Below are 13,561 nucleotides of genomic sequence, written 5' to 3' on the forward strand. Positions count from 1 at the left end.
ACAAATTCCAAATAAAAATAGTTTTTCTCACTCTCATTATACCTCTGCTGTTTAAGTAGACAGTCCTTTTACAAACTCTGGCATTAAGAATTGATGCATTTCCATAAAGGCGTAAAAGTTAGTGAGCTAGGTGCAAGTCCGAAGCTAATGCCTGGTTGCAGCTTCTCCTACAAGAGGATCCTTACTTCTTTGCTGCCAAAGATAAATAATTTTGTCTTTGTTCCTCAGCTTTAAAAAGAAAAACCTCAGCTTTAAATATTTCTATTCTGCTTCCCAATATGCAGTCAGTGTGTAACATTTGTACATCTGTCTTGTAGCTTAGTGAAGGAATTACTGCTTGGTATTGTGTTGTTAAGAAAGAGAAAATTAAAAGTTCCAAAAGGTATACAGTGCATCCAGGAGAGTAATGCAGGATGTAGGTTGGTGGAAATTACTGTATAATGGCGATAACGCAACAGCTGCAAAAATGGCCCACTGTGTGCACTGAGCTTGAAACACCTTTACAGTGTTTATGCAGCATTTAGACCAGATTTAATCATGTGAATGAAAACAGTTTAAACAACGAGAGTGAAAAAATATGTTTTACTACAAATGTGTAAAATTACTGCTGTAGCTTTAACCCACTGCTGCACAGCCAGCATAGCAGCCAAGCACTGAATTTACCATGAATAGACATGCTGTTGTTGCTTACCTTTGGTTGGAGTCCATAGCTGTCAGTTGTTGCAATGAATAAACTTCTGTCTGATTGATAAAAAAAATAAAACAAAAACATACAAATGTACTGATTAAATTACCCTTTGACAATACCACACATATTTTATAATCACAGGACAGTGCAACATAACCATATTATTTAATGTTATATTGAAATGTTTTTTAGTATAAGATTATATACAGATTTTTTATGAAAAACAATATTGTACATTTAAGTATTACTATAAAATACTTTTCTCTAATAGTTCAGAGAGGGACAAGGTTTTATAGGAAGTTGAAAATTAAGCGTTTCTCTGCAGGATCTTGTATTTTTACATTCACTGCTGCTGTCCCACAGCTTTGCTGCAATGCCTTCTTTCAGACAAAAGACACACTTCTGCAGCCTCCTTCCACTGCAGTGAGCACAGACACAATGTTCAGTCCAGGAAAGCACAGTTTTGTTAAAGATAATGGTTATTCAACTTTAACAACAGCACCTAGGTAAAGATGTTCAGCATTTGATGGGAAGTGGAAACAACCTAATTGCTGATCTAACATCATTTTGTTTTCTCATTTCTTTCCCTGCAGTTTTCTGTGAAGATCTACGTTCCAGCTTATATTTTGTCAATGCATCTGTGCAAGAGGTAGTGTTTGCCAGCACCACAGGGACATCGGTGCCCTGTCCCGCTGCAGGTGTGCCCCCTGTCTCACTGCGCTGGTACCTGGCCACCGGCGAGGAGATCTATGACGTGCCAGGGATCCGCCATGTGCACCCCAATGGCACCCTTCAGATCTTCCACATCCCCCCTTCCAGCTTCAGCAAACTCATCCACGACAACACTTACTATTGCACAGTGGAGAACCCCTCAGGGAGAATCAGGAGCCAAGATGTCCACATTAAGGCTGGTCAGTTCTTTTTTTAAAAAAAATCACTGTCAACAGTTCTCCTTTGTTGCAACACAAACAATCACAGTCCTTTATGAGGAGTTTCTTGTCCTCCATTTTATACACAACACACCTCTTTGCCCCCTCTTCTTAGTCCTACGAGAGCCGTATACTGTCCGGGTGGAGGACCAGAAAGCCATGAGAGGCAATGTGGCGGTCTTCAAGTGCATTATCCCTGCCTCAGTGGAGGCCTACATCACTGTTGTGTCCTGGGAGAAGGACACAATGTCAATCAACGCTGAAAGTAAGACATCTTTTGTTCCCACTACAAATACTGCTAAACATTCGAAAAGGTGGAAGTCCAAAATAAATGTTACTGATGAGGACTGTGTTAGCCTCTTTGTTGATCCAGTGATGTCTCAGACGTTATGATGCATCTAGAAGCAGACAGAGTTGAAAATGAAGACTGCTGTTGCTACTGCTGGCATTGAGGTAAAATGGCAGTTGTGAGATGTGTTTGTGAGCTGAGATGTTTGATCTGAGGCTTAACCAGTGCCAGCTTGCCAGAACCCTGCTGTGTGTGTGTGTGTGTGTCTGTATTTTTACATCTGTCTGACCCAATGACTGTGAGACCCCTCTCCTTTTCCTCTGCCTGGTCTTCCACGAGAGCACAGGCTGCCAGCCGTGTCACTTAGTCTCAGTGTATTGACCCATTTCTCTGGCTGATAGGAAGCTCTGCAGTACTCTGATCATTCAAATCACTTAAATGGAACACTCGCCTGCGTGATTGTTTCCCAGCCCTGGGGGGCAAATTCACTTTATGTGGGACATTTAGCAAACTCAATAGACTAGTGCTAATGTCATTTTGCTTTTGGATGGAGGGCAAATGCTGGCTAGCAGCCACTTTTGTTTTGTTGACGTTTCAAATTTGTCCGTTGAGGCAGAATCCACGTTGAAATCTATAGCAATCTCTTAATTGACCATAAATGGATTTTTCCTGCTAGCATGTTTTCAGACACAGGCAAATTTCGCCAGAAGTTTCTTCAACTTAAATGAGTTTGAACTGTTCAGCTGAGCTCGTCGACATGCTGCCGCATTGCTGCATGTTAGCTGAATTTGCAAAGTTCTGGTTCTCTGAAAATGATCTTTATAGAGAAAGTTTCTGTTCTGTCAAAACAAAGTGTTAATCTCTAGTTGTAAAAATCTTCCCCTCTGTAGCCATCAGCCATGTAAACGCTGTCAGAAAAATCATCCAGCTACCAATCCACCGCTCCTCTCCATGCTAAATAATAGATGATGGAAGCCTATGAATCCACAACCAAGTGGTCTTTATTCACGTCTCAGTGCATGCATCCTACGACACACCGTCCATTTCCTTCATCCTCTGCTACACATGTTTTAAGTGCACAATGTGTATGTGTGTGTGTGTGTGTGTGTGTGTGTGTGTGTGTGTGTGTGTGTGTGTGTGTGTGTGTGTGTGTGTTTGTGAGTGACAGCTTGGTAAAAGATGGCTCAACCCCTCAACCCGAGGACCAACCAACAGCATATTAAAATTTTATGACTTCAAACAATATCAACACTTTGACATAAAACAAAAAAAACTTAGTAAAATACATTTTTTCTGTCTCAAACATGAATAATTGACTCTGGCTCTTCGGTTTGGAAGGTGCAGCCTGGTGTGGTGCACTGGTTCGACAGGCTGCCTGGAGGTCTCACTGGACTGGGCTTTTTTGAGTTGTTGCAGGGCAGAAAACAAAAGACTTCTTATAGAGCCCCAGAGTCCATTAGGAAAGAATAGAACTCTAAGAAAAATGCATACAGTCAGAAGATTGTGTAAAGGCAACAGCATTAGTTTATACAGGGGTCTAACACTGGTAAATGAGAAGGTTTTTCCTTTAATCATGTCAAGTTTTTCATGACTTGTTGAAAATATGATGTTTTCTTACAAGGCATGCATTTGGCCAACTGTCTTTTACAGTGCACAGGTAAATTTAACAGATTAGATTTATGTAGCAAAGCTAGATGGAAATTTAAACTCTTTCAAAGCCAATTGGAATGGATGTGGAACAATGATCTGCTCTGTTTTGGTGTAACGGTTACACCAAAACAGAGCAGAAAATTTAGACTGCAGTCCATCAAGACTTAAAAGGCTTCATTTTAGAGTTTCTTAAATTTTTAAAACTTATTCTAAAATGTTATTTCTCAACCCCTGGAGAAGCTACAAACATAAAATAAGGATTTGAGAGGTGAAGCCTTCAGGTTTTTTTTTTGTAAATTACTGACTTTGCTCTCATTTTTATCAGTTTTGTTGTTGTTTAATAACAAAAGTAGCAGCACATATGTCTTGAAAACATTTTTGTCACTTGCACATTCTTTAAAGGTAAAATGACACATAAGCTGCTCCATCGGATAAGAAGTCAGGTTCTGTCATTAGAGTGTTATTTAGTGTAGCAGTGGCGTCCATGAAGCATTCTGATGCCTCTCTTCTTTAATTATTTGACAGCTAGGTTGGGCCATATGACATAAAGTATATCATAATGATATTTTCTATATTGATCGATCTCCCCTGATCTTACCTGAGAGTGCACTTTTTTCCGTTACAACTTCTGCTTTGTAAAACTGGCTACCCACACGTTTAAAGCATGCACGCTGTAGTGCAAGCTTTTCCTTCTCTCCCTGCAACAGGAGCATGAAGTTGCTGAATTCCTCACCAGGTGCTTTCACACATATTCTTCCAGGGTGTTGATGTAGCATGAGTTTGTGTCGGTCATTTACCAAAAACAGAGAAAGAAGGGCTGAAGAGAACCACTGCACACAACTCTACAGTGAAAAAAAAGTTTGATATTTTGTGTAGTTAGAAACAACAAAAATTCTTATCTCAGCACTTTAGGAGGCAAGTTCACTCAATGGATTGTTTGAAAAATGTGTAAAACTTATCACAGAGATCAACATAAAATGAACTTCTGTCTAACCTTCAGATGGTTTCATCACCTGGCCCTAGTTAACTAGTGACTGTACATTTAGGTGCCAACATGTAAAAACGTCCTGTATGCAAGATCAGCGCCAGCGTTGTTTTTCTGAGGTCTATCGTTGCCTTGGTGCATTTTTGTAACCGAGGAAGTAGTGACCACAATCTGAAGTAACAAGCCAGTATCTTGGTTTTCTAGTGAACATATATCCCTTACGGTCAGTCAGTGAAAATCTGGAGCCTGGAAGTTGTTGTGGCCAAAACTTTACTTGTGTGTTGATGATAGGTGCAAACATAAAGAAAAGTTTTCATCTGTGTAAAGCCTGAGGCTGAGGACTCTATGCATAGCTCAAAGCAAAAGAGATTTGTGATAGTATAAATCTCAATCTTGTGACTGTCTTGCAAATTACCAAAGAAAACAAAAAAACAAAAACAGCTTTAATCCAGAAAATCCAAAAAACTGTTTTCTGCACTTTTGTACTGAACATGCACAGTTAGATCAGTTGTAAACTCTGTGTGCATGCACACGGACAGTCGATTATTTATTAGCGACAAAAACTGCAATAGAACAAGGAATAGCTAGTCTCTGAAAAGAGTAGTCAGCTGCATCCTGAATTGTTTCCTCTGTAAATGATGGACAAATTTAAAATGAATCCCTTTGATTGTCCCGAGTCCACTCAGTTCAAAAGACCGGTGTGAAGAAGGTAAGTGATTACAATAAACAAGTATTCATATGGATTTATAAATTACTTAATCCAATGCTTTAGATGTTTAGAAGTTATATTAGGACCAGTTTTTGCTCACTTTTTATCAACAATATAAATGCACGCAAATATAGGATCTATGTGGGTATTGCACAAAGTTTGGAGGAAACAAAAGCAGCAGACTGCCCAGACTAAGAGGATCTCAGTCATTGTTTTAGAACAGAGCCAATCAGGTCCAGCTCCGATTGTGATGGGTTTACTGCCTTCCTGTGATTTATGGATACAATAGAGGAAAATCTGTCCTGGCATTAAGCTCTAAAAGAAGGCTTGCTTTGGATTTATTTCACTGGAGAATGCAAGTTGTTATAGTATATTAGTATATACTTGTTTGTGGTTTCTCTTTTATAATTAGTTGTATTGTACTTGATTAATTGGACTTTGAAACTTTTGGTATTTAAATTTTAGTTTCTGTTATCTCTAAAAGAATGTTTTGTATATGAATTAAATATTTTTGTGATCCTAAACTCATGTTAAAATGAGGCTGAGAAAATGTATGTGTGCTAGTGCTGATAAAATAGATCAGACTGTGTGTGTATATCTGTATCTAGGTCTTGCTGAAGGTGTTTTTCCTTGATGACCCCCCAGTTCCAAAATGTTTTGGTCAAGATTATTTATTAAGTAATCCAGTTAGCGTCTGAATAATCTCATGCAGAAAGGGTGAGGATGGCTGTGTTTGTGGAGCATCCCTGGTGAGCATGTGTGCACTTCCTGCAGGGCTGTTTTCAGGCTGTTTTGTGGTGGCGTGTGTGGCTGCGGCTGTTTCAGCACTGGGCCATTCCCCAGGTGCAGCCTTTGCTGCAGTCACTGAGGAGGCCTTGTAGTCATTTGCAGCGGCCTGATGCTGCCTGCTCTGCATTCAGCACCAGTAGGGCTGAGAGGGGGCCGACCCCCCAGCACTATACTGCAGAGACACACACACAAACACACACTGGGCTTCTTTTCATTCAGCACACGAGTTAAACACAAGGGCCATTGGTCATCACACAGATTCTCTTTGCTCTGCTTAGCCGTCCTTTTTTTCTTCTTTTTGTTCATGCTCATATAATTCCCTCATATATTTATGCTCATACATATTATTTTTTGTACTCACTCATATGCAAGAATAAATATAACTCTACCATTTTTCTCACATTTAATCCTGGTAACCCAGTTAATATCCCATCCCAACAGTCAGTTGTACAGCTGATTAATAAGCCTGCACATTGTTCTAACTCATCCAATCTGTTTGCTGAGCCATCTTGTGCATTTCACAGTTTCTTTCATGTTTATTGACATTTGAGATGTGTGTTGGAGTTCTCTCTGCAGCCAGCCTCCACCTCCCCCCCAGCCACTGCCGAGAGGGAGACGAGCAAACTACACTATGTGGGTTTAATTGGCTGTGTATAATGGGCCTTTGAAGTAAATATCAAGAGTTACTATCAAAAGGCTGCTGGACGTTATCATGCTTTTCCACAATGCCTACCGTTTCCCCACCACTCCTCCATTTCAAGCCAGCTACTAAGCCGGGTTGGTTTTGGAGCCATTTAGTGTTTAGTAAAAAACTACTGTTAGTGTGACATGGTTGATGCACCCTGTATGTTTGAGCTTATTCTTATCACTGTGGATACACTCTGCCATACCTCAGATTTTATAGAAAGAAGGTGTGTTTTGCCACACTTGGAAATCAGGTCACACAACTGTATGATCAGAGTGTAACAGCAGTTTAAAAGCAATATTCTGCATGTGCAGTATGATTATCTCCAGTCTTCCCTCAGAGCTATGACTGCTGCCGTACTGTAAACATTTATATATAAAAACTGGAGTTCATCCTCAGCCCACAGGTAGTGTGGCATAATAAATGGCTTTTGTTGAATGCAGCTTTGCTGCTCACTCTCTGTCAGTTTTGCCCTTTTCTTAGAACACATGGTAATGCTGCAGTTGGTGCAGCACAACCTTGAGCGAGGGGGGCTGTAGTGTGTGTAATGGTTTTACTGGTCCTGGTGTGCTGACGATATATAGGAGGAGGAGGAGGGACAGAGGCTAACTAATGCTCTCCCTTTTCCCCTCTCTTACCTCTCTACCTCGCTCAGTTGACAGGCAGGGGTGGACATGCAGCCTGTAACGTGTGACAGGCTGCATGTAGTCTTTTTCCAGCATTCGTCATTCTGTCTGCGTGTGATTGGCCTGAGCATTGTTATTCACACAGAAAAATGGGTCAGGTGGCCTGTGGAGGATGAAGTGTTTGTATATAGACGGACAGCACAAACACACTTACGCACGCGCATGCATACCTACATGCATCCCACGCAGAGCAGGATTATACTCTGCAGCAGAGCAGTGCTGTCAGATAAATAACAGATAAATGAAAATAAATCCAGGTTATGTGGTAAGGATCTAATGTTGAATTCACTGTGTCCTCTCACAAGCTGCCAGCTGCTTCAGTCCTCACACCCAATGGTTGGAGCTTAGCAAGATAAATAAAGGGTTGCGCTGAGGGATAAAAAAAAAAAAAAGGGAAGAAAATCAATACCTGTGTGCATGAATCTTACTGCAGCTGCCACAGAGCATTCTGGGAACATGACAGGCAGATACACTTGGACTGGGCAGTGGTGCAGGCTGCATGGTAAGATTAAAAAACACAGAAGTGCACAACTAACCCTGAGCATGAAGATTAGATTTTGATAGATTAGAAATCTTATGAAGCTAAAATGAGTTCAGACCTGTCTAGATGTTTGGTGTAATATAAAGCCATCATATTTGTGCAGTGTGGTAATGTTATAAATTCCTCATTACATCATTATAGGTGGAAAACTGGTGTATAATAGTGAGCTAATGCTCTGTGTGTTTGCTACATCCGTCTCCACACAGCCTGCTGCTCCAGCTTTAGCCCGAGACTGACAGATATTAATTGGCTGATGCCCTTTCTCTCTCTTCACTATTGCAATGATCAGACTCCCACCTCCATAGTGTGCTGTTTGCTCACCAATAACCACAATTTGTTCTTTAATAAACTCTTGGGGCTGCAAACAATTATGGTTTGAGTTGGAGGTGGTGGCATAAGCGTCTGTATGTGTGTGCGCATGTATATGTTTAAACATACAGGCAGGAGGAGGGTTGAGAAAAGATACTAAACACTGCTTAATCTTTGATAAACAGTGAGGTCTCCTTTGCGCCGCTGCAGTTTGGCACATCTTCTCCAGGCTGCTCAGCGCTGCGCTGGGCTAGCTCATGGCTGCTGCCTCCTCAGCGCCTGGATCTGGATGTGAGCCAGGTCATGTGTGGCTCCCTGCCAGGATACAGATTAGCTATAAGTGCAACATGAGCTAATCGTGGAAGGAGCCACCAATTAATTGGCACTTAGTTCTGTGGGCTGTATGGACTTTGGGGCTGTATGTTATAATGTGGATCAAAGTGATTGGCATGCATGTCACTGATTTATGCTCATTTAACATTTTAATACATAAAAAAATGTTGTGTGGGAGAATTTATCTGGATCTGTCTTGTGAAATTATATACCTCCAGTTGTGTGTAAAAGACTTGTCACAATACTAGAATTTCAAACTCACTACTGATACCTTGAAAAATACAATTTTTGATACCACATAGGGGAAAAAAGACCACAAAAAGACATTTTGACATCTCTGACATCTAATTGACTTTAATGCAATACTTTTGTCATTTTCTTTATATTAACTGTGTTCTTAATAGATAAATTATTCATCTGTCTGCTGAAGGAGATAATGCTGAAAATATTAAATGCTGAAAAATACATAAAGTGCTAACCAGGTCCCAAAGTGAAAAAATCTGAATACGTGTTTACAATCCTCTACGCATCTTTCCTGAACTGCAAACCCTGACAACAGCTACAACAACGCTGGGTTACAGTTTTATATTTGTGATTTCAAAGCTACAAATCATGATAACAGAAGTTCTACCGTCATCAGTCCACACAAATGTCTCCTTTTAAGTTTTGTTTTCCTTTCATAATTTCGCTTTTGTATGTTTTCTTTGTTTCGTGTCTTTTTTTCTGTTTTTATGTGGCAGTGTTACAGCCCAAACATCAGTTTCTGTTTTTTTTTTGTAAAAAGGATTTTCTTTGTGTTGTTCAGTTTGTTAAACAGCACAAAAGTTTTATTTTTGTTTACCTGGGTCATCGATGATGATGATGCAGAGGACACGGTGCACTTTTGGTGCAGAGGTGATTAACATCAAACCCAGTTCTGCAGAGGTAGTGTAGAAACAGTAATGTTATCAAAAGATTTAAATATAAAAACACGGGGAAAATCCAGACTGACATGTTTGCTCAGCTTCCCACCACATTCCCCCCTTCACACAATGCAGCCTGCGTTGCTGCTACACAGTGACAAAATACAAAAGGTGATTCCACGTTTAACCCAGGTGTATTTTGATGTCAGAGACATTTGTGACTAAGACAAAAAGAAAGAAAAAAAAATCAGGAAAGGCCTCTGACTGATGACAAAGGCTGTTGGAAATTGTTAGCATCTTTGGAGGAACCTGTAAAACAACTGATGTGTGTCTAAGTGTGTGTGTGAAGCGACAGATAGGGAAGGGAAAAAAGTGCTTTGCTGTGTCTGTTTGAGTGTAGGAGGAGGAAAAGGGGGGAGCTGGCTGTGAATGGTTGCTCTTATCGCGTGCATGCAGCTGCTGCAGTGTCTTTGAGAGACAGAGGGTTTGTCCATGCATGCCACTCACTCTGCCTATTCACTGTCTTCCTCCCTCTCTATTTCCCTCTCTCCTGCTATCCCCGCCTGTGCTGCATTTTATGGCATAGAAGTAAACAAAAACAAGACAAGGGAAGAAAATTCATGACTTGGGCTTGAATGCAGACTCATGACATGCAGGTCCCTCAGTCTCTCGTCCTCGTGATGATTCTCACGACAGGCAAGAAATTAAATGTCATTGGACATCAGTGCATCACCACAGCTGATGTGCGACTGTTTGCACGAGTGCACCCCCCCCCCCCCCCCCCACCCCCTCCTCTGTTGACACAGACATTTTAATGATTCTTACAAGAGCTCAGTTGGCCTCAAATGCAGCTTGAAAAGCGATCATCCTTTTCATAGATTTCCTGTAAAGAAGCAAATGTTCAGATAGCACAAGATTTTAGATAAACATAACAAGTATCAGCCTCTGCTGTCCCACAAGTGGGTGAGAAAGAAAAAAATCTACCTCACCTCACGATCTTAACATCACTAATGGATGATTACAAAAGCAAAGTCAATTCATTCAGTGCCAGTACAAGAATGACCAGTAGAAAAGTATCACCTTGATAGATGGACGTCTGTGGCAGCGAGAGCAGTGATACCTCCAAGCAGTGCATGGCGCATGCTGATTGCATCTTGGGATTTGTAATCCCACACACACACACACACACACACACACACACACACACACACACAAACAACAGCAACGTTGGCTGTCATGTATCGCTACACTCCTGCAGTGGTTTAGTCAAGCTGTGATACGTAACCTTGACTCTGGCCGAGCAGATGGTGAGAAAAGGTGAATAAGAATCTGTTTGGATCAGAGATTTTCAGAAATACGCATCATGTGTTTATTTAACAAAGTTTATTTATTTACTAAATAAATTTCCATCAATTTTTTATTTTTTTATTTTTATCAAAACCTTTTCTTTTACTTTCTTCTTCCTTTTTGTATCATAATAATTATAAACTGCTAATAAATTTTTAATAGTATTTTTATATATATTTAGCAGCAAATGAAGCAAAATACAACATATTACATATAAAGTATAAATCATTCATTCATGTAATTAAAATTCATTTTATCATTTTAGTTTTACGTTTGCGTTTGTTTGCATTTAACATAATTTTAAACATAATGACCTAAATAATAAATAATTAAATAAGCTAATTTATTAATATTTTATAATTATTTGAATAAAAGTTAACTAAAATAGTTTATATTAATTAAGGGCTACTCACTGTAATGATTTTTTCTATTATCATTATTATTGTTATTATTGTAATAAAATATGTTTAAATATTTAACCCTAATAACTTTAAAGAAAACAAAATTTCTCTGTGGTGAAAACATGAAAGGAAAAATTTCTCTGCCCTGTGAACCTTTCTTTTTTTTTTTTTTAGGTGAGACATAATTTTTTTGGAAGTGCTTGTATAATCCTTTAGTTCCACTTGGCAACTACAGAGACAAATACAATACTGAGGGCGTGTGTGTAAAAATAATTCAGAGGACAAAGAAATAAAATTGATAAGGGAATGCATGAAAGGTTCTTTGCATAATCCGAGTTAATCCATAATGCAGAATACAGAGTAGCTGTCTAAAAATATCTCTTCCTGCTTTCAGAAAGGGAAGGAAACGTTTAATTAGCATGTCAGGAGCCACTGCTCGTTCTGGAAACACTGATAATAGTGTAACTTAAGGTCTGTGTTTTCACTTTTCCCACATTTTGTAAAAAGAAAGAGTTAAAACATTGCATTTAACTAAAATTCAAATTTTCAGTCCTATTTTTAAAATACATTTTTAAGATTATTTTTTTCTATATTTTAGAGATTTATATTTTATTTTTGCTTATTCTTGTTTTTATGATTTCTTTTGTGCTGTGATGAACCCAAATAGATTTTTCTCTTGCATACAGTAAATAGTCATGTTGTTGCTGAGGGCCTGAGTTGACGCTGCCAGCTACAGCTGATTGGCTGGAGCTCGCTATGACTCGTCATGCGCCTGGCCAATAAGGCTCGCCCTGGCTCTTTTCCCCCCACCCTAAATAAATTGCCTGGAGAAAGTGAACAAAAAATTAGAGAAGGAGAGAGAGTCTTTCATCTAATTGAGAAGCTCGTTTTAGCTGTGGTGGGAAGATAAGCTTCTCTCTCTCAGCAGCTATTAAGCCCACTGTAGGTTAGCCATTTTCTTCCCTTTTTATTTGAGCTTGAGTTTTGTTAAGCTGTCACTTCTGTGTCCTTTGTGTTGGGGAAGTGCAAGTTTAGAGTTACATGTGTAGTTTACTCTCCAAAATGGAAACCAGGTCATGTGATCAGGGGCAGCTGCCATTTAGTCACAGAGGGAAAATATGCACAAATGCAAATCCAGGCTTCTTTCTTAAAAACAATGTTTTAAAAGCACATCACATATGAGCTAAAATCAGCTTTGACACATTCGTTTGCGTGTGTAACCCCAAATATTTCTAAATTCTGGCAAATTTTTGTTTCTGCATTAGAAAATGAAGGTTTTCCTTAGTGCTCTAACACTACTGTGTCCTCCTTCATTTGCTGCATATGTTCTAATTGACATTGTAGCTAAACCTCTGCTTAGATTTATCCTGATTGTTGGGGTGTGGACCTTCCCCCTGATTACAGTGTGTCTTCTAGTGCCTTGATCCCTTCAGTCTCCATCACCCCACCCCAAACCAGGATTACATTTCCACAATCTAATCCTGGTTTGACAGCCCGAGGGGGTCACACAGCAACCCCTTAACATCTTGGTGCAGTGGCGATAATGTGGGACTCTCAGAGAGGGAGGGGGGAGCAATCAAGTGTTGTTATAATGGCGATTGGTTAATCCTGTCAATACGAATGAGGAAAGAGAAAGATTGGTGCAAAAAAAAAAGAGATTGCTTTGTCGAAGCTGAAGCTGCAAAGAAAAGGAGCGTTCAGCCAATTTCTTCTTGTTTTGAGACAATCTGATTGGAGCGCTGATAACGCTGAAAAGAAAATTCAAATCCAGGCACATCTGCAGCAAGGCAGCCTTGTTTTTGTGGACAGTAATGTCGCTGGTGAATTCTCTCTGCATTCCAGAAAGTAAACGCCCTGCAAAGTGTGGAGCAGATCAATGAGTAAACAAAGACATTTTATCAAAGTGAATTTATTTGAGCAAATTATTACATTTATTATTGTAAATTATTCATTTTTTTCTTAAATCAAATGCAACAAAAATAAAAGAAAGCAGAGAAAATAGCAACATGGTGACAGAATGAGTATTGGCCCATGGGTGTGTGCTCTCTAAATAATCACCCTCCACCACTGAAAGCACTTATCAGTCCGCCACTAATGCTACTCTGGCTTACTGCCTCTTGCAGGCTAAGGCAGCCATTTTATGTCAGCCAGGCTGTGTTGCTAGCAGTGCACTTCTCATTTCACATGAACAAGAAAAGTTGAATCAAGGCTTAATTCTTTAACCATGCCTAAACAGTTCATTTTAAATAAATAACAAGCCCTCAAAGCAGTGGATACTAAACTGATGCACAACGCTTGTTAAATGAGTGCGGTTGTAG

At 39.7% G+C, this 13,561-nt stretch overlaps 1 protein-coding gene across 4 annotated transcripts in view; it reads left to right on the forward strand.

The window, feature by feature from the left end:
* dscama (Down syndrome cell adhesion molecule a) overlaps window positions 1-13,561 on the forward strand; it is a 90,117-nt gene that overhangs the window by 18,217 nt on the left and 58,339 nt on the right. For all 4 annotated transcript variants that reach the window (XM_042008675.1, XM_042008677.1, XM_042008676.1 and 1 more), the window contains exons 2-3: window positions 1,282-1,599; window positions 1,733-1,882. In XM_042008675.1, coding sequence (XP_041864609.1) covers window positions 1,282-1,599; window positions 1,733-1,882 — 468 coding nt within the window. The remainder of the gene's footprint in view (window positions 1-1,281; window positions 1,600-1,732; window positions 1,883-13,561) is intronic.

This window comes from Melanotaenia boesemani, chromosome 15 (genome assembly GCF_017639745.1).
Source record: "Melanotaenia boesemani isolate fMelBoe1 chromosome 15, fMelBoe1.pri, whole genome shotgun sequence".
Classification (NCBI taxonomy): Eukaryota; Metazoa; Chordata; class Actinopteri; order Atheriniformes; family Melanotaeniidae; genus Melanotaenia; species Melanotaenia boesemani.